The sequence below is a fragment of the Oncorhynchus keta genome, chromosome 25, assembly GCF_023373465.1.
Source record: "Oncorhynchus keta strain PuntledgeMale-10-30-2019 chromosome 25, Oket_V2, whole genome shotgun sequence".
NCBI lineage: Eukaryota > Metazoa > Chordata > Actinopteri > Salmoniformes > Salmonidae > Oncorhynchus > Oncorhynchus keta.
The window spans coordinates 50,803,966-50,823,649 of NC_068445.1; the positions used below are offsets into that span (position 1 = coordinate 50,803,966).

General features: G+C 44.0%; 1 protein-coding gene across 1 annotated transcript in view; it reads right to left on the reverse strand.

Moving 5' to 3' along the window:
- Window positions 1–1,232: 1,232 nt before the first annotated feature.
- The window catches only part of kank1a (KN motif and ankyrin repeat domains 1a), a 182,732-nt gene continuing 164,280 nt past the window's right edge, over window positions 1,233–19,684 (reverse strand). The window contains 6 exon segments of the mRNA XM_052479940.1: window positions 1,233–8,765; window positions 9,878–9,976; window positions 10,594–10,794; window positions 14,793–14,935; window positions 15,105–15,324; window positions 18,247–18,334. Of these exon segments, the coding sequence (XP_052335900.1) occupies window positions 8,703–8,765; window positions 9,878–9,976; window positions 10,594–10,794; window positions 14,793–14,935; window positions 15,105–15,324; window positions 18,247–18,334 (814 nt within the window). The 3' untranslated portion in view covers window positions 1,233–8,702.

Genomic DNA, 19,684 nt, shown 5'->3' on the forward strand with positions numbered 1-19,684 from the left:
GGCTATATGCTAGTCTATATGGTCTATATGGTAGTCTATATGGGCTATATGGTAGTCTATATGGGCTATATGCTAGTCTATATGGGCTATATGCTAGTCGATATGGGCTATATGCTAGTCGATATGGGCTATATGCTAGTCTATATGGGCTATATGCTAGTCTATATGGTAGTCTATATGGGCTATATGCTAGTCGATATGGGCTATATGCTAGTCTATATGCTAGTCTATATGGGCTATATGGTAGTCTATATGGGCTATATGCTAGTCTATATGGGCTATATGCTAGTCTATATGGGCTATATGGTAGTCTATATGCTAGTCTATATGGGCTATATGCTAGTCTATATGGGCTATATGCTAGTCTATATGGGCTATATGCTAGTCTATATGGGCTATATGCTAGTCTATATGGGCTATATGCTAGTCTATATGGGCTATATGCTAGTCGATATGGGCTATATGCTAGTCTATATGGGCTATATGCTAGTCTATATGGTAGTCTATATGGGCTATATGCTAGTCGATATGGGCTATATGCTAGTCTATATGGGCTATATGCTAGTCTATATGGTAGTCTATATGGGCTATATGCTAGTCTATATGGGCTATATGGTAGTCTATATGGGCTATATGGTAGTCTATATGGGCTATATGCTAGTCTATATGGGCTATATGGTAGTCTATATGCTAGTCTATATGGGCTATATGCTAGTCTATATGGGCTATATGCTAGTCTATATGGTTTCAAGCTACCAGCTAGAACAGCCCATTAAAACCAGCAGGTAAAGAAAATGATATGAAATGTAGCCAATTAAAAAGACCAGCTTTACAAGCTCTTCTATTAACCCAGGCCAATAACTAACACGTACCACTGCAGTACACACACACACACACACACACACACACACACACTGTTGTAACTCAACATAACGGCAGCAGATATTTTGTGGTTCCTCTAACTTTGGCACCATACTGCAATGATAGTTCATGCTAGGCTTTATGTCACATGATTTATTATACAGTTTATTTGTAATTTCGAAATAGCCAACAAATACATAAAGTATATAAAATATGACCAATGATGCAGCTGTAGAACGGGTCTGCCTCGGGAAGGGCTGCTGCATTTACAAAATACCAGTTAACACCAGCAGATGGAGACAGTCCCCTGGAAACCTGTAGCATTGTTCACCTCTATTCACTAGACAGACTGAGGACGAGACAACCCCAGGTTATTTGAATTAAGTTTATTGTTATATGGCCTAGACGTTGCAGGCACTTTAAACTTCAACCAGATCAAAGTACCTCCTCTGCTTCTCAATGTTTTACTACAACAGGACAATACACTTACCAGCTCCAACACTTTACAGTACATACAAGGAAAAACAATGAAATTTGCATTAAAAACCTCGATAAATATATATCTTCATGTAACGTTAAGTAATAGGAAATATTCAAAATATTGTGATTTTTAAATACATGCAAATTAAATAGATTTGTATAAAAGTAGAATTTATATCCAATCCATAGAAGATTGAGTTACAATTATCCATTTGAGAAGGTGCGGTGTACACATACAGGCCCATTAAAGGTGGTAGAGTACACATACAGGCCCATTAAAGGTGGTAGAGTACACATACAGGCCCATTAAAGGTGGTAGAGTACACATACAGGCCCATTAAAGGTGGTAGAGTACACATACAGGCCCATTAAAGGTGGTAGAGAACACATACAGGCCCATTAAAGGTGGTAGAGTACACATACAGGCCCATTAAAGGTGGTAGAGTACACATACAGGCCCATTAAAGGTGGTAGAGTACACATACAGGCCCATTAAAGGTGGTAGAGTACACATACAGGCCCATTAAAGGTGGTAGAGTACACATACAGGCCCATTAAAGGTGGTAGAGTACACATACAGGCCCATTAAAGGTGGTAGAGAACACATACAGGCCCATTAAAGGTGGTAGAGTACACATACAGGCCCATTAAAGGTGGTAGAGTACACATACAGGCACATTAAAGGTGGTAGAGTACACATACAGGCACATTAAAGGTGGTAGAGTACACATACAGGCCCATTAAAGGTGGTAGAGTACACATACAGGCCCATTAAAGGTGGTAGAGTACACATACAGGCCCATTAAAGGTGGTAGAGTACACATACAGGCCCATTAAAGGTGGTAGAGTACACATACAGGCCCATTAAAGGTGGTAGAGTACACATACAGGCCCATTAAAGGTGGTAGAGTACACATACAGGCCCATTAAAGGTGGTAGAGTACACATACAGGCCCATTAAAGGTGGTAGAGTACACATACAGGCCCATTAAAGGTGGTAGAGAACACATACAGGCCCATTAAAGGTGGTAGAGTACACATACAGGCCCATTAAAGGTGGTAGAGTACACATACAGGCACATTAAAGGTGGTAGAGTACACATACAGGCCCATTAAAGGTGGTAGAGTACACATACAGGCCCATTAAAGGTGGTAGAGTACACATACAGGCCCATTAAAGGTGGTAGAGTACACATACAGGCCCATTAAAGGTGGTAGAGTACACATACAGGCCCATTAAAGGTGGTAGAGTACACATACAGGCCCATTAAAGGTGGTAGAGTACACATACAGGCCCATTAAAGGTGGTAGAGTACACATACAGGCCCATTAAAGGTGGTAGAGAACACATACAGGCCCATTAAAGGTGGTAGAGTACACATACAGGCCCATTAAAGGTGGTAGAGTACACATACAGGCCCATTAAAGGTGTGTGTACATACAGGCCCATTAAAGGTGTGTGTACATACAGGCCCATTAAAGGTGTGTGTACATACAGGCCCATTAAAGGTGGTAGAGTACACATACAGGCCCATTAAAGGTGGTAGAGTACACATACAGGCCCATTAAAGGTGTGTGTACATACAGGCCCATTAAAGGTGTGTGTACATACAGGCCCATTAAAGGTGTGTGTACATACAGGCCCATTAAAGGTGTGTGTACATACAGGCCCATTAAAGGTGTGTGTACATACAGGCCCATTAAAGGTGTGTGTACATACAGGCCCATTAAAGGTGTGTGTACATACAGGCCCATTAAAGGTGTGTGTACATACAGGCCCATTAAAGGTGTGTGTACATACAGGCCCAATAAAGGTGTGTGTACATACAGGCCCATTAAAGGTGTGTGTACATACAGGCCCATTAAAGGTGTGTGTACATACAGGCCCATTAAAGGCGGCAGGCAGGTGAAGAAAACAATATGACAATATAATATGATATAATATGTACAAACATTTAGTCTAAATGAAAGGCTGTATTGTGGGTGACATAGAATCGAATATACCAACTGCCTCCTGGGGTGATGATGATGATGATGATGATGATAAACAATATGGTGATGATTAATAATAACATCGCTTTATGCTCTTTAGCCTTCATCACAACTATGAGCTGTATGTTAATCTGCCCAGGAGCATGAATATCAACAGACTGTATCTAGTCTTATAGTGTCTGTATACTGCTGGAACCAATAGACCCTTTTAAGAGGAGCGCAAGTGAACCGTGGAACCCCAAAGAACTTCCGGTGAGTTTGTAAAAAAAAAAAAAAACAGCTGTTCCGTGGCGGCTGTAAACAGCTAGCGCGTTAACTTAGTGTAGTTGTTTTCTTGAGGTCAGAATTAGCATTTTAGCATTAGCATTTTAGCATTAGCATTTTAGCATTAGCATTTTAGCATTAGCATTTTAGCATTAGCATTTTTGACCATCGTAGTCATCGGTGGGATGGTCCTTACATCCTGGGAAAATGTAAGTTTATAGCTAGATTAGCTAGCTAGATTTCCCAAAGAAGCATGGCAGTGAGCTGCATTGCCTGCATGGATGGTAACGTTAGCAGCAGCAGGCGGTGGCGGCGCCAGGATGATGTGTAGCACACGGGCAAGCTGTTTATCAAGTTAACCATCTATTCTAGTACATGTCAGGTAGCTTAGCTAGCTACATATAAATAGGAGAGACAGCCATCCAATATTAGTTTTTTTAATGACACAAACGGTAGCATGATATGCTAAAAACAACAAGTTAGCTACCTAGCTAGTAGCTTAGCTAACTAGCTATTTGAACATATTTCCAGTCCCGAAGAGAAAACTATGACAATAGACAATTTAATATCAAACGTTATATCACTTGAGAATAATTAAGCAAGTCCTGGTGTAATTTCTATGTTTCTAATGAAGCAAGTCCTGGTGTAATTTCTATGTTTCTAATGAAGCAAGTCCTGGTGTAATTTCTATGTTTCTAATGAAGCAAGTCCTGGTGTAATTTCTATGTTTCTAATGAAGCAAGTCCTGGTGTAATTTCTATGTTTCTAATGAAGCAAGTCCTGGTGTAATTTCTATGTTTCTAATGAAGCAAGTCCTGGTGTAATTTATATGTTTCTAATGAAGCAAGTCCTGGTGTAATTTATATGTTTCTAATGAAGCAAGTCCTGGTGTAATTTCTATGTTTCTAATGAAGCAAGTCCTGGTGTAATGTCTATGTTTCTTAATTTCAGATACAGAGACGTGTGAAAGCTGCTAAATCCTGTCTGCGGATGAAGGTCCCACTGAAAGTCCCTGAAGAGACTAAAGGCTATATTTCCAATGGGTGATATGCTATTGGTTTACAGTTAGAATTGGTTGTAGGATTACAACAACACTGTTAGAGTAACAATACATAGATCTAGAACATGCATGGCCAACCTTGCTGCTAGAGACCTACTGGCTGATCAGGTTTCTGTTCCAGCCCTTGCTGATTATATCTATTAGACACGATTCATTTTACTAATCAATCATCTCTTGTGTTGGAGTAAGATGGATGTCTTAACCCACTACCCACATAACGAGGTTAACCATGTTGAAGGAGACCAGATTAGACACATAATGAGGTTAACCATGTTGAAGGAGACCAGATTAGACTCATAATGAGGTTAACCATGTTGAAGGAGACCAGATTAGACACATAATGAGGCTAACCATGTTGAAGGAGACCAGATTAGACTCATGAGGTTAACCATGTTGAAGGAGACCAGATTAGACTCATAATGAGGCTAACCATGTTGAAGAAGACCAGATTAGACTCATAACGAGGTTAACCATGTTGAAGGAGACCAGATTAGACTCATAACGAGGTTAACCATGTTGAAGGAGACCAGATTAGACTCATAATGAGGTTAACCATGTTGAAGGAGACCAGATTAGACTCATAATGAGGTTAACCATGTTGAAGGAGACCAGATTAGACTCATGAGGTTAACCATGTTGAAGGAGACCAGATTAGACTCATAATGAGGTTAACCATGTTGAAGGAGACCAGATTAGACTCATAATGAGGCTAACCATGTTGAAGAAGACCAGATTAGACTCGTAATGAGGTTAACCATGTTGAAGGAGCCCAGATTAGACTCATAATGAGGCTAACCATGTTGAAGGAGACCAGATTAGACTCATAATGAGGTTAACCATGTTGAAGGAGACCAGATTAGACTCATAATGAGGTTAACCATTTTGAAGGAGACCAGATTAGACTCAAAATGAGGTTAACCATGTTGAAGAAGACCAGATTAGACTCATGAGGTTAACCATGTTGAAGGAGACCAGATTAGACTCATAATGAGGTTAACCATGTTGAATGAGACCAGATTAGACTCATGAGGTTAACCATGTTGAAGGAGACCAGATTAGACTCATAATGAGGCTAACCATGTTGAAGGAGACCAGATTAGACTCATGAGGTTAACCATGTTGAAGGAGACCAGATTAGACTCATAATGAGGTTAACCATGTTGAAGGAGACCAGATTAGACTCATAATGAGGCTAACCATGTTGAAGGAGACCAGATTAGACTCATAATGAGGCTAACCATGTAGAGGTTGACAGGCTCAGAGGAGAGACATTATGAAGGTGGGCCATGAGGTTGACAGAATCAGAGGAGAGACATTATGAAGGTGGGCCATGAGGTTGACAGGCTCAGGGGAGACATTATCACATATCACTATCAAGGTGTGCAGAAAGGAATATTTTAAGGTTAATTTGATTTAATCTAAAAAGATGTTGCTAAATATGTTGCTTGAAATGATTTTGAAATGAGTTCGCTTCATGTTTTATACCATCCTGATATAATTAATATGCAGTTCAACATTATCACCACAAGGTGTCAGCACTAGCATTTGTATAGTCTAGCTTTACTGTAAACCAAACCACTAGTATGTCTCGTAACGTGAGGTTAATAATATATGAATAGCACAAGCTAGCGGTTCATTTCAACTACACTATATTTCTTTATTGAAACTAAGTGGGCAAAAGACCTGGGTAAAATATAGATGTGTTTTGGAGGAAAAGTCAATGAGCTGAGTGACAGATTAGTGAGGGGGGGGAGAAAGGTTGATGGTGGGGTCATTTTTAAACTGCTAGCTAACTTTGTTGTAAACAATGAGTCCGTCAAACATTGGATACTAACTACATTTAGTTTAGTTATATTGTTGGCTGTTGTGAGAGAAATGAATCCAGCTGGCTAACAAGGTCAGCTGATCTTTCTCTACCCTCACATCACGCTAGCTCTGGCTGGCTAACAAGGTCAACTGATCTTTCTCTACCCTCACATCACGCTAGCTCTGGCTGGCTAACAAGGTCAGCTGATCTTTCTCTACCCTCACATCATGCTAGCTCTGGCTGGCTAACAAGGTCAGCTGATCTTTCTCTACCCTCACATCATGCTAGCTCTGGCTGGCTAACAAGGTCAGCTGATCTTTCTCTACCCTCACATCACGCTAGCTCTGGCTGGCTCACAAGGTCAGCTGATCTTTCTCTACCCTCACATCACGCTAGCTCTGGCTGGCTAACAAGGTCAACTGATCTTTCTCTACCCTCACATCACGCTAGCTCTGGCTGGCTAACAAGTTCAGCTGATCTTTCTCTACCCTCACATCACGCTAGCTCTGGCTGGCTAACAAGGTCAACTGATCTTTCTCTACCCTCACATCACGCTAGCTCTGGCTGGCTAACAAGTTCAGCTGATCTTTCTCTACCCTCACATCACGCCAGCTCTGTGGTTATTTACTGTGCTAGTCTAATGCAACACCACCAGAGCAAACGGATAATAAAGTAGATATAAACATTGTCTCATGATTGTGTTTAGTGGATCTGGTAGCAAGTCAATAGGTCAGTAAGTTGTTTTTTTTCAGTTTTTTGGTGGATCAAGAAATGCGAACTTGTCATTTTGTGCTCGCTAGCCAACTACCTAGCTAGTTAGCAATTATGGGGTACCGCAGCACTGGATGTTTACTGGGGAACCTCTTGGTTGCGCGTACTCTGCAGCTCTTGATGTACACATTCACTGCCTAGACAGGATGCTTGTCTATTGCAGCCCATATCTAGAATACAGTATTTGTGTTTCTGGGTTCTTATGAAGTCCAGTTCCTCAAGTAGTATGGCCTCTCTCTCCTCCTCCTTCGCACTCTCTCCTCTCCCACTCCTTCTTTCCCTCCTCCTCTCTCTCTCCTTCTCTTTCTCCTCTCCCTCCTCCTTCTCTTTCTCCTCTCCTTCTCTCCCTCTCCTCCTTCTCTCTCTCCTCCTTCTCTCTCTCTTCCTCCTTCGCACTCTCTCCTCTCCCACTCCTTCTTTCCCTCCTCCTCTCTCTCTCCTCTCTCTCTCCTCCTCCTTCGCACTCTCTCCTCTCCCACTCCTTCTTTCCCTCCTCCTCTCTCTCTCTCTCTCCTTCTCTTTCTCCACTCCCTCCTCCTTCTCTTTCTCCTCCTCTCTATCCACTCAGAGCAGACAGAATGCTGGTGGTGGTTTAACAAGGACACTTTGGGATGTTCATGTAGAAGACTGACCAATACCAGCTCATCTTACTACAAGACTGACCAATACCAGCTCATCTTATTACAAGACTGACCAATACCAGCTCATCTTACTACAAGACTGACCAATACCAGCTCATCTTACTACAAGACTGACCAATACCAGCTCATCTTATTACAAGACTGACCAATACCAGCTCATCTTACTACAAGACTGACCAATACCAGCTCATCTTATTACAAGACTGACCAATACCAGCTCATCTTATTACAAGACTAACCAATACCAGCTCATCTTACTACAAGACTGACCAATACCAGCTCATCTTATTACAAGACTGACCAATACCAGCTCATCTTACCAGCTCATACGTTTCATCTTTCATCATGGTCTTTAAACCCAGGGAACCTTTCTGGTTGTACCGTATGGTCTTTAAACCCAGGGAACCTTTCTGGTTGTACCACATGGTCAATAAACCCAGGGAACCTTTCTGGTTGGACCACATGGTCAATAAACCCAGGGAACCTTTCTGGTTGGACCACATGGTCAATAAACCCAGGGAACCTTTCTGGTTGGACCACATGGTCAATAAACCCAGGAACCTTTCTGGTTGGACCACATGGGCAATAAACCCAGGGAACCTTTCTGGTTGGACCGTGGTCCATGGTCAATAAACCCAGGGAAACTTTCTGGTTGTACCGCATGGTCAATAAACCCATGGAACCTTTCTGGTTGAACTGCATTGTCAATAATCCCACATGGTCCAATCAGGTTGTCAGGGGGTGGGGCCAAAGTCTGTCCCTGGGGGTTGAAATCCTCAGCGGTTGGTTGGTTGGTGTCATGAGACTTGACCAATGGGCGGTGGCGCTAGTCAAACATGCCCCTCCTGGTGGGACTGGGGGACATCTTCCTGCTCAGACGAGGGGTTCCCTGAAGACACACACACACACCATGCGCACACACACACACCACAAAAACCATGCGCACACACACAACATGCGCACACAAACGAACACAACACGCACACATAGATAACATTAGAACTACAGCGGGAGAATAGTTGCTCTGCTCAAAACAAAAATATGTTTGTCAAAAAGTGATTTCAGGGCAAGCAGCTCTGGTACAAGGAACAGAGGTAAGGGTTAGAGGTCAGGGAAGAGAGGTAGGGGTTAGATTTCAGGGAACAGAGGTAAGGGTTAGAGGTCAGGGAAGAGAGGTAGGGGTTAGAGGTCAGGGAAGAGAGGTAAGGGTTAGAGGTAAGGGTTAGAGGTCAGGGAAGAGAGGTAAGGGTTATAGGTCTGGGAAGAGAGGTAAGGGTTAGAGGTCAGGGAACAGAGGTAAGGGTTAAGGGTTAGAGGTCAGGGAACAGAGTTAAGGGTTAGAGGTCAGGGAAGAGAGGTAAGGGTTATAGGTCAGGGAAGAGAGGTAAGGGTTAGAGGTCAGGGAACAGAGGTAAGGGTTAGAAGTCAGGGAACAGAGGTAAGGGTTAAGGGTTAGAGGTCAGGGAACAGAGTTAAGGGTTAGAGGTCAGAGAACAGAGGTAAGGGTTAAGGGTTAGAGGTCAGGGAACAGAGTTAAGGGTTAGAGGTCAGAGAACAGAGGTAAGGGTTAAGGGTTAGAGGTCAGAGGTAAGGGTTAGAGGTCAGAGAACAGAGGTAAGGGTTAGAGGTCAGAGAACAGAGGTAAGGGTTAGAGGTCAGGGAACAGAGGTAAGGGTTAAGGGTTAGAGGTCAGGGAACAGAGTTAAGGGTTAGAGGTCAGAGAACAGAGTTAAGGGTTAGAGGTCAGAGAACATAGGTAAGGGTTAAGGGTTAGAGGTCAGAGAACAGAGGTAAGGGTTAAGGGTTAGAGGTCAGGGAACAGAGTTAAGGGTTAGAGGTCAGAGAACAGAGGTAAGGGTCAGAGGTCAGGGAACAGAGGTAAGGGTTAAGGGTTAGAGGTCAGAGAACAGAGGTAAGGGTTAAGGGTTAGAGGTCAGGGAACAGAGTTAAGGGTTAGAGGTCAGGGTCAGAGGTCAGGGAACAGTGGTAGAGAGTACTGACCGGTGACTGGGCCTTAGAGAAGTTTACGTGGGCGTACAACAACACTGCTATGTCCTTGTGACCCGCTTCCAGAGCGATAGACAGGGCATTGCTCTCATCCTAGAGAGAGAGAGAAGTAGAAAAAGGTAGAGGGGGAGAGAGAGAGAGAGGAAAGGGGATACCTAGTCAGTTGTACAACTGAATGCCTTCAACTGAAAGGAACACACAGACACACAGACGGACAGAGATAGACACACAGAGACAGACAGATACACAGAGACAGACACACAGACAGAGACAGACAGAGACAGAGACAGACACACAGACAGAGACAGACACACAGACAGAGACAGACACACAGAGACAGACACACAGACAGAGACAGACAGACACACAGACAGAGACAGACAGACACACAGACAGAGACAGACACACAGACAGACACAGAGACAGACACAGAGACAGACAGACACACAGAGACAGACACACAGACAGAGACAGACACACAGACAGAGACAGACACACAGACAGAGACAGACACACAGACAGAGACAGACACACAGACAGACACAGAGACAGAGACAGACACACAGAGACAGACAGACACACAGAGACAGACACACAGACAGAGACAGACAGACACACAGACAGAGACAGACACACAGACAGAGACAGACACACAGACAGAGACAGACACACAGACACACAGACAGACACAAACACAGACAGACACTCACACTGTCGCTGAGAGTGGCGTCGCAGCCCGGCTGGGCCAGCAGTAGTTTGACTATCTCAGCGTGGCCATGTTCGCTGGCACACATCAGGGCTGTAGAACCCTCATCATCCTGGACATTGACCTCTGCCCCCTGGGCCAGCAGCGCCCGAACCATGTCCATCCTGCCATGACTGACCGCCAGCATCAGCCCTGTCTGGCCAGCCTGAGGGAGGGAGGGAGGGAGGGAGAGGGTTAGCATCATGTCCATCCTGTTAGCATCAGCCCTGTCTGGTCAGCCTGAGGGAGGGAGAGAGGGAGAGAGGGAGAGGGGAGAGAGGGAGAGAGGGAGAGAGAGGGAGGGAGGGAGGGAGGGAGGGAGGGAGGGAGGGAGGGAGGGAGGGAGGGAGGGAGGGAGGGAGGGAGGGAGGGAGGGAGGGAGGGAGGGAGGGAGGGAGGGAGGGAGAGGGTTAGCATCATGTCCATCCTGTTAGCATCAGCCCTGTCTGGTCAGCCTGATGGAGGGAGGGGGAGGGAGGGAGGGAGGGAGGGGGAGGGAGGGAGGGAGGGAGGGAGGGAGGGAGGGAGGGAGGGAGGGAGGGGGAGGAGGGAGGGAGGGAGGGAGGGAGGGAGGGGGAGGGAGGGAGGGTTAGCATCATGTCCATCCTGCTAACATCAGCCCTGTCTGGCCAGCCTGAGGGAGGGAGGGAGGGAGAGGGTTACATCTTCACAAATTATTTTAGACAGGTCTAAAGGAACATGATATGAAGAAAATGTAGTCTATTTCAGAAGAACAGAACAGCATCCTCTGAGTTGTCCTTATGTTAGGTCCTGATGTGGCTTTGCCAAATGGCTGTGGGCTACACTATTTCATTTAGCAGACAAGATGTGCTTAGGAGTATGCGGAATTATTGTATAGTATTATTGTATAGTGTTATTGTATAGTATTATTTTATATTATTACGTTATAGTATTATTTTATAGTATTAATGTATAGTATTATTTTATAGTACTATTTTATAGCATTATACACAATTAAACAAAGCTGAATATAACAGAAAGGATATTTTCTCCAAGCGATTTGAGGGTGTGTGAACATGGGGCTATTCTGTGTTGATAGGTTAACAAAGACACAGGTACTCCAATATGCTTAATTTAGAGTAATTCATGTGACTTTAGTTGTTCTACAAACGTTGGGCTATATGTTATGATTTGTAATACATTGTAAGGCTGCATGATGAGACTAATGGTGATCTGATAAAAGTCACTTGAAAGGCATGAGCATGCTGTGTACACACTACATCAGTCTCTCATTCATAATTTCACTTGATAATGCCTCACATTTCACCGTGGCTTCCCCTTTGTGGCCATAATGCCCCTTAAAATCCATGCCTTTGTTGTGGCCTTCTCCCTGATTGCTTCGAAACACTCACTGAGTGAGCTCTCCATCACATGATTGGGTCTTTCTCACAGGCTACAAGTGAAGACAGACACCCTTAGGGACGCAACTGCATGCGTTCTTATCCAATTCCGAGGTCCGTATTGAAGATATTGGAAGAATTTACTTTTCGTCAGCCAACAAGAAGAGCCAAATGAATAGCAAAATCACAAGTTTATGTCAACCTACTATCCCCCATAGTACAACAGTTGACTTGTTCTATTCTGTGTGAGAAATAAATATTCAAAACAGTCTGGGACAGTTGTGGGACGCGATAGATCCCTAATTAATACAACCACTAGGATCAAAAAAACTTTTTTAGACAGTGTGGCTGACACAACAGATCAGAACATTTAGCTTAAAATGTTGATAAACTATTAGGATATTTATTCAAATTAAAATCAAATTGTATTAGTCACATGCGCCGAATGCTTACCTACGAGCCCCTAACCAACAATGCAGTTAAAAAATATATGAATAAGAAATAAAAGTAACAAGTAATTAAAGAGCAGCAGTAAAATACCAATAGTGAGACTATATACAGGAGGGTACCGGTACAGAGTCAATGTGCTGGGGGCACCGGTTAGTTGAGGTAATTTGTACATGTAGGTAAAGTAATTAAAGTGACTATGCATAGATAATAACAGAGAGTATCAGCAGCGTAGAGGGGGGTGCAAATAGTCTGGGTAGCCATTTGATTAGATGTTCAGGAGTCTTATGGCTTGGGGGTAGAAGCTGTTTAGAAGCCTCTTGGATCTAGACTTGGCGCTCTGGTACCGCTTGCCGTGTGGCAGCAGAGAGAACAGTCTATGACTTGGGTGGCTGGAGTCTTTGACAATTCTTAAGGCCTCCCTCTGACACCGCCTGGTATAGAGGTCCTGGATGGCAGGAAGCTTAGCCCCGGTGATGTACTGGGCTCTGTAGTGCCTTGCGGTCGAAGGCAGTGCAGTTTCCGTACCAGGCACTGATGCAATGCTGTAGAACCTTTTGAGGATCTGAGGACCCATGCCAAATCTTTTCAGTGTCCTGAGGGGGAAAAGGTGTTGTTGTGCCCTCTTCGTGACTGTCTTGGTGTGTTTGGACCATGTTAGTTTGTTGTTGATGTGGAACTTGAAGCTCTCAACCGGCTCCACTACAGCCCCGTCGATGTGAATGGGGGCGTGCTCGGTCCTCCTTTTCCTGTTGAGGGAGAGGCACCACATGGTCAGGTCTCTGACCTCCTCCCTATAGGCTGTCTCATCATTGTCGGTGATCAGGTCTACCACTGTTGTGTCATCGGCAAACTTAATGATGGTGTTGGAGTCGTGACTGGCCATGCAGTCATGAGTGAACAAGTAGTACAGTAGTACAGGTAGTACAGGAGGGGACTACGCACCCCTGAGGTGCCCCCCTGTTGAGGAGCAGCGTGGTGGATGTGTTGTTACCTACCCTCACCACCTGGGAGCGGCCCGTGTTTAGTCCCAGAGTACTTAGCTTAGTGATGAGCTTTGAGGGCACTATGTGGTTGAACGCTGAGCTGTAGTCAATGAACAGGTGGTCCTTTTGTCCAGGTGGGAAAAGGCAGTGTGGAATGCAATAGAGATTGCATCATCTGTGGATCTGTTTGGGCGATATACAAATTGGAGTGGGTCTAGGGTTCCGGCGTGCCAAAAGGCTTCTCAACAGTTTTTACCCCCAAGCCATAAGACTCAAGAACAGGTAATCAAATGGCAACCCGGACTATTTGCATTGTGTGCCTCCCCAAATAAACCTAGATTTGATTAGAGTTTTTTGGCCACTTTAGTTACGATATAAACCTTGTCAAAACATATTGGCCTATGGGCTGGGTAACATGAGGTGTGTGACTGTGATTCGAAAAGTCGCAAAAAAAGGCTTATGCACTCATTCACAAGTGATACTATTGTATCACTATTGAACTATTCTTGATTTAAAACTTGTCTTTACATATACTATATAATATATGTGTGAAATTTGTTTTGATGTGGATAGACCATTATCATGCACCTGTATCGAAACAGGGGAAAAATACATGTAATCTCTGCACTTAAATAGCGAATGGAGGATACTTTTCCTGTGGTTAATTTTCCTTCCAGCCAGGTAGGCTATACTCCTGTTGTAAAGAGAAGTATTGTGCTTTATATTAGGAAAGTTGAGAAATAAATGTAGTAGGCCTAGCCAATAGAAAGCTGATGGGATCCTCCTCTTTTTAGTAGAGGCCATCACTCTGTTTTCTCAGGTAATTGTATAGCCTATAGAAATGTTGCGCAACATCAGCTCATGGGCTCTCATGAAGTGTTTGATTAGATTTTTTTGATTACATTTATGTCAGAGTGATTAGAGGGACAATATAGTGCTGAATACCAGTCAGTTTGGAAGGCTACTAATGACCAGCAGCACCGTCAGAGCTTGGAGAAGCTTCATGACTCGTGACCGCCGGTGTGGCGGTAATACAGTCACCTCAACAGCCCTAGTCATACATGACCTGAACCCCTATGGTCCCTCCCACATACCTGGCTGGCCCCTGACCCCATACCTGGCTGGACCCTGACCCCATACCTGGCTGGACCCTGACCCCATACCTGGCTGGCCCCTGACCCCATACCTGGCTGGCCCCTGACCCCATACCTGGCTGGCCCCTGACCCCATACCTGGCTGGCCCCTGACCCCATACCTGGCTGGCCCCTGACCCCATACCTGGCTGGCCCCTGACCCCATACCTGGCTGGCCCCTGACCCCATACCTGGCTGGCCCCTGACCCCATACCTGGCTGGCCCCTGACCCCATACCTGGCTGGCCTTAGCGTTGACGTCTCCCTTGCTGAAGAGGTACTCTACGATGGCCATGTCTTTAGGAGCCTCCACAGCCGCCAGCACAGACAGCATGATGGGAGTATAGCCAGCCTTATTCTGCTGGTTCACGTTACACACATCTGCAATAAACAACAACAACGTTACAGTTTGGAAGTAAACAACAACAGTCTGGATGTAAACAACAACATTAAAGTTGAAGTAAACAACAACATTTTGTTTAAATTTTTATTTATTTAACATGTTGTAACACTAGACAGACAGGAGGACAGAGAGACTATGTTTCCTCACTTGCGTTGAGCAGCGTCTTGACGATGTGGAAGTTGGAGTGTGACACGCTGTAGTGGAGCGCTGTGTTCCCGTTACCGTCCGCCATGTTGACAATGTGACGCAGCATGGCCGGCGAGATGTCACGGAACGCTGTCAAATAGTCCTCCACTATGCCGGGAACCACCGTCTTCTGACTGGACACCCAGAACCACTCGCTCTGAACTGTGTTCACACAGGCTCTCTAGAGGACGGCGACAGAGAGATCAGACACTGTGAACCACGAGAACAGTGCTGCTGTGATGTGGACAGGAGTTGCTTTACAGTCAAATCTCATAAATAAATGTTAGTGATGGTTAATTTCTTCATTGTTCTTGTTCTTGCAAACATAAAATCAGGACAATCGTCAGAGCAGACGGCATCCTCTGCCAGAAATCTACCGGGCCGACAGCCCAGTAGAGAAAAGAGGAGAAAACCTGAGTAAAATGGACTTGCAGCGGAGTTAGTTCCTGACTCTACTGTGCTGAGAGAGACAAGAGATGTTTGGACAGACAATATTGAGTGGACAATACAAGGAGAGAGAGAGAGAGAGCTAACCAAGGAGGGCCTACAACAGCACCTAGATCTTCTGCACAGAGAGAGAGCAAGAGAGAGAGAGACCCAACCAAATCATGAGAAAACAAAAAGATAATTACTTAACACATTGGAAAGAATTAACAAAAAAACAGAGCAAACTAGAATGCTATTTGGCCCTACACAGAGAGTACACAGCGGCAGAATACCTGACCACTGTGACTGACCCAAAATTAAGGAAAGCTTTGACTATGTACAGACTCAGTGAGCATAACCTTGCTATTGAGAAAGGCCGCCGTAGGCAGACATGGCTCTCAAGAGAAGACAGGCTATGTGCTCACTGCCCACAAAATGAGGTGGAAACTGAGCTGCACTTCCTAATCTCCTGCCCAATGTATGACCATATTAGAGAGACATATTTCCCCCAGATCACACAGATCCAAAGAATTCGAAAACATATCCAATTTTGAAAAACTCCCATATCTACTGGGTGAAATTCCACAGTGTGCCATCACAGCAGCAAGATTTGTGACCTGTTGCCACGAGAAAAGGGCAACCAGTGAAGAACAAATACCATTGTAAATACAACCCATATTTATGCTTATTTATTTTATCTTGTGTCCTTTAACTATTTGTACATTGTATATATATATATAATATGACATTTGTAATGTCTTTACTGTTTTGAAACTTCTGTATGTGTCTCCTGACCCCTCCTGTCTCAGCCTCCAGTATTTATGCTGCAGTAGTTTATGTGTCGGGGGGCTAGGGTCAGTTTGTTATATCTGGAGTACTTCTCCTGTCCTATTCGGTGTCCTGTGTGAATCTAAGTGTGCGTTCTCTAATTCTCTCCTTCTCTCTTTCTTTCTCTCTCTCGGAGGACCTGAGCCCTAGGACCATGCCCCAGGACTACCTGACATGATGACTACTTGCTGTCCCCAGTCCACCTGGCCATGCTGCTGCTCCAGTTTCAACTGGCCTGGGCCCTAGGACCATGTCCCAGGACTACCTGACATGAGGACTCCTTGCTGTCCCCAGTCCACCTGGCCATGCTCCTGCTCCAGTTTCAACTGTTCTGCCTTACTATTATTCAACCATGCTGGTCATTTATGAACATTTGAACATCTTGGCCACGTTCTGTTATAATCTCCACAGGCACAGCCAGAAGAGGACTGGCCACCCCACAAATCAAAATCAAATCAAATCAAATTTATTTATATAGCCCTTCGTACATCAGCTGATATCTCAAAGTGCTGTACAGAAACCCAGCCTAAAACCCCAAACAGCAAACAATGCAGGTGTAAAAGCACAGTGGCTAGGAAAAACTCCCTAGAAAGGCCAAAACCTAGGAAGAAACCTAGAGAGGAACCGGGCTATGTGGGGTGGCCAGTCCTCTTCTGGCTGTGCAGAGGGTAGAGATTATAACAGAACATGACCAAGATGTTCAAATGTTCATAAATGACCAGCATGGTCGAATAATAATAAGGCAGAACAGTTGAAACTGGAGCAGCAGCACAGTCAGGTGGACTGGGGACAGCAAGGAGCCTTCATGTCAGGTAGTCCTGGGGCACGGTCCTAGGGCTCAGGTCAGTTGAAACTGAGCAGGAGCATGGCCAGGTGGACTGGGGACAGCAAGGAGTCCTCATGTCAGGTAGTCCTGGGACATGGTCCTAGGGCTCAGGTCCTCCGAGAGAGAGAAAGAAAGAGAGAAGGAGAGAATTAGAGAACAGAGACACTTAGATTCACACAGGACACCGAATAGGACAGAGAAGTACTCCAGATATAACAAACTGACCCTAGCCCCCCGACACATAAACTACTGCAGCATAAATACTGGAGGCTGAGACAGGAGGGGTCAGAGACACTGTGGCCCCATCCGAGGACACCCCCCGGACAGGGCCAAACAGGAAGGATATAACCCCACCCACTTTGCCAAAGCACATCCCCCACACCACTAGAGGGATATACCCACATATGCTCTCTCTAATTCTCTCTTTCTTTCTCTCTCTCGGAGGACCTGAGCCCTAGGACCATGCCTCAGGACTACCTGACACAATGCCCCAGTCCACCTGACTGTGCTGCTGCTCCAGTTTCAACTGTTCTGCCTTATTATTATTATTCGACCATGCTGGTCATTTATGAACATTTGAACATCTTGGTCATGTTCTGTTATAATCTCTACCCGGCACAGCCAGAAGAGGACTGGCCACCCCACATAGCCCGGTTCCTCTCTAGGTTTCTTCCTAGGTTTTGGCCTTTCTAGGGAGTTTTTCCTAGCCACCGTGCTTTTACACCTGCATTGTTTGCTGTTTGGGGTTTTAGGCTGGGTTTCTGTACAGCACTTTGAGATATCAGCTGATGTACGAAGGGCTATATAAATACATTTGATTTGATTTGATTTGATTAATGTTTACTGTTCATTTGTGTTGTTTTTCACTTTATATATTCACTTTGTATATTATCTACCTCACTTGCTTTGGCAATGTTAACACATGTTTCCCATGACAATAAAGCCCTTGAATTGAATTGAATTGAATTGAGAGAAAAGAGGTAGAATTATTCAGAACCAGAGTTAATAACAACAGTTGCTCACCACATCTTTACTGGTTAAGGCCTTGCCATCATCCAGGTGGTTCTTCAACACGTTACAGGCAGCCAACATCTTCTCACTCAACTCAAACCTGGAGAGAGAGAGACAGGACTAAATTTAATTCAGACAAATGGACAATTTCTTTATTTTCCAAATCTAGGGGTGAAAGTAGATGTGGTTTCTTACTGGTATGGGACGTACTATATTATTGATCACCCCAGTCACAGAATTACATATAGAACCCCTAGTATGATCTCAGTGGGTCTAATCATAGAATTACATATAGAACCCCTATTAATGTAGTATGATCTCAGTGGGTCTAATCATAGAATTACATATAGAACCCCTATTAATGTAGTATGATCTCAGTGGGTCTAATCATAGAATTACATATAGAACCCCTATTAATGTAGTATGATCTCAGTGGGTCTAATCATAGAATTACATATAGAACCCCTATTAATGTAGTATGATCTCAGTGGGTCTAATCACAGAATTACATATAGAACCCCTATTAATGTAGTATGATCTCAGTGGGTCTAATCACAGAATTACATATAGAACCCCTATTAATGTAGTATGATCTCAGTGGGTCTAATCATAGAATTACATATAGAACCCCTAGTAATGTAGTATGATCTCAGTGGGTCTAATCATAGAATTACATATAGAACCCCTAGTAATGTAGTATGATCTCAGTGGGTCTAATCATAGAATTACATATAGAACCCCTATTAATGTAGTATGATCTCAGTGAGTCTAATCATAGCATTACATATAGAACCCCTAGTATGATCTCAGTGGGTCTAATCATAGAATTACATATAGAACCCCTATTAATGTAGTATGATCTCAGTGGGTCTAATCATAGAATTACATATAGAACCCCTATTAATGTAGTATGATCTCAGTGGGTCTAATCACAGAATTACATATAGAACCACTATTAATGTAGTATGATCTCAGTGGGTCTAATCATAGAATTACATATAGAACCCCTATTAATGTAGTATGATCTCAATGGGTCCAATCACAGAATTACATATAGAACCCCTAGTATGATCTCAGTGGGTCTAATCACAGAATTACATATAGAACCCCTATTAATGTAGTATGATCTCAGTGGGTCTAATCATAGAATTACATATAGAACCCCTATTAATGTAGTATGATCTCAGTGGGTCTAATCATAGAATTACATATAGAACCCCTATTAATGTAGTATGATCTCATTGGGTCTAATCATAGAATTACGTTTAGGGACCGGTCGAAATGAATGCAACTGTTACCCGGAGGAAAATGGGAGAGGGTTTCGCTTTTTTAATTTAGTCCAGGGAGGGTCAGGGATTTATTAAATGTCAGAAGTTTGGAATTTACGTATTTAATTCGACTATGTGTAACTTTGGTGTACAACCCCTCTCTCGTATTCTCCTCGCTGAGC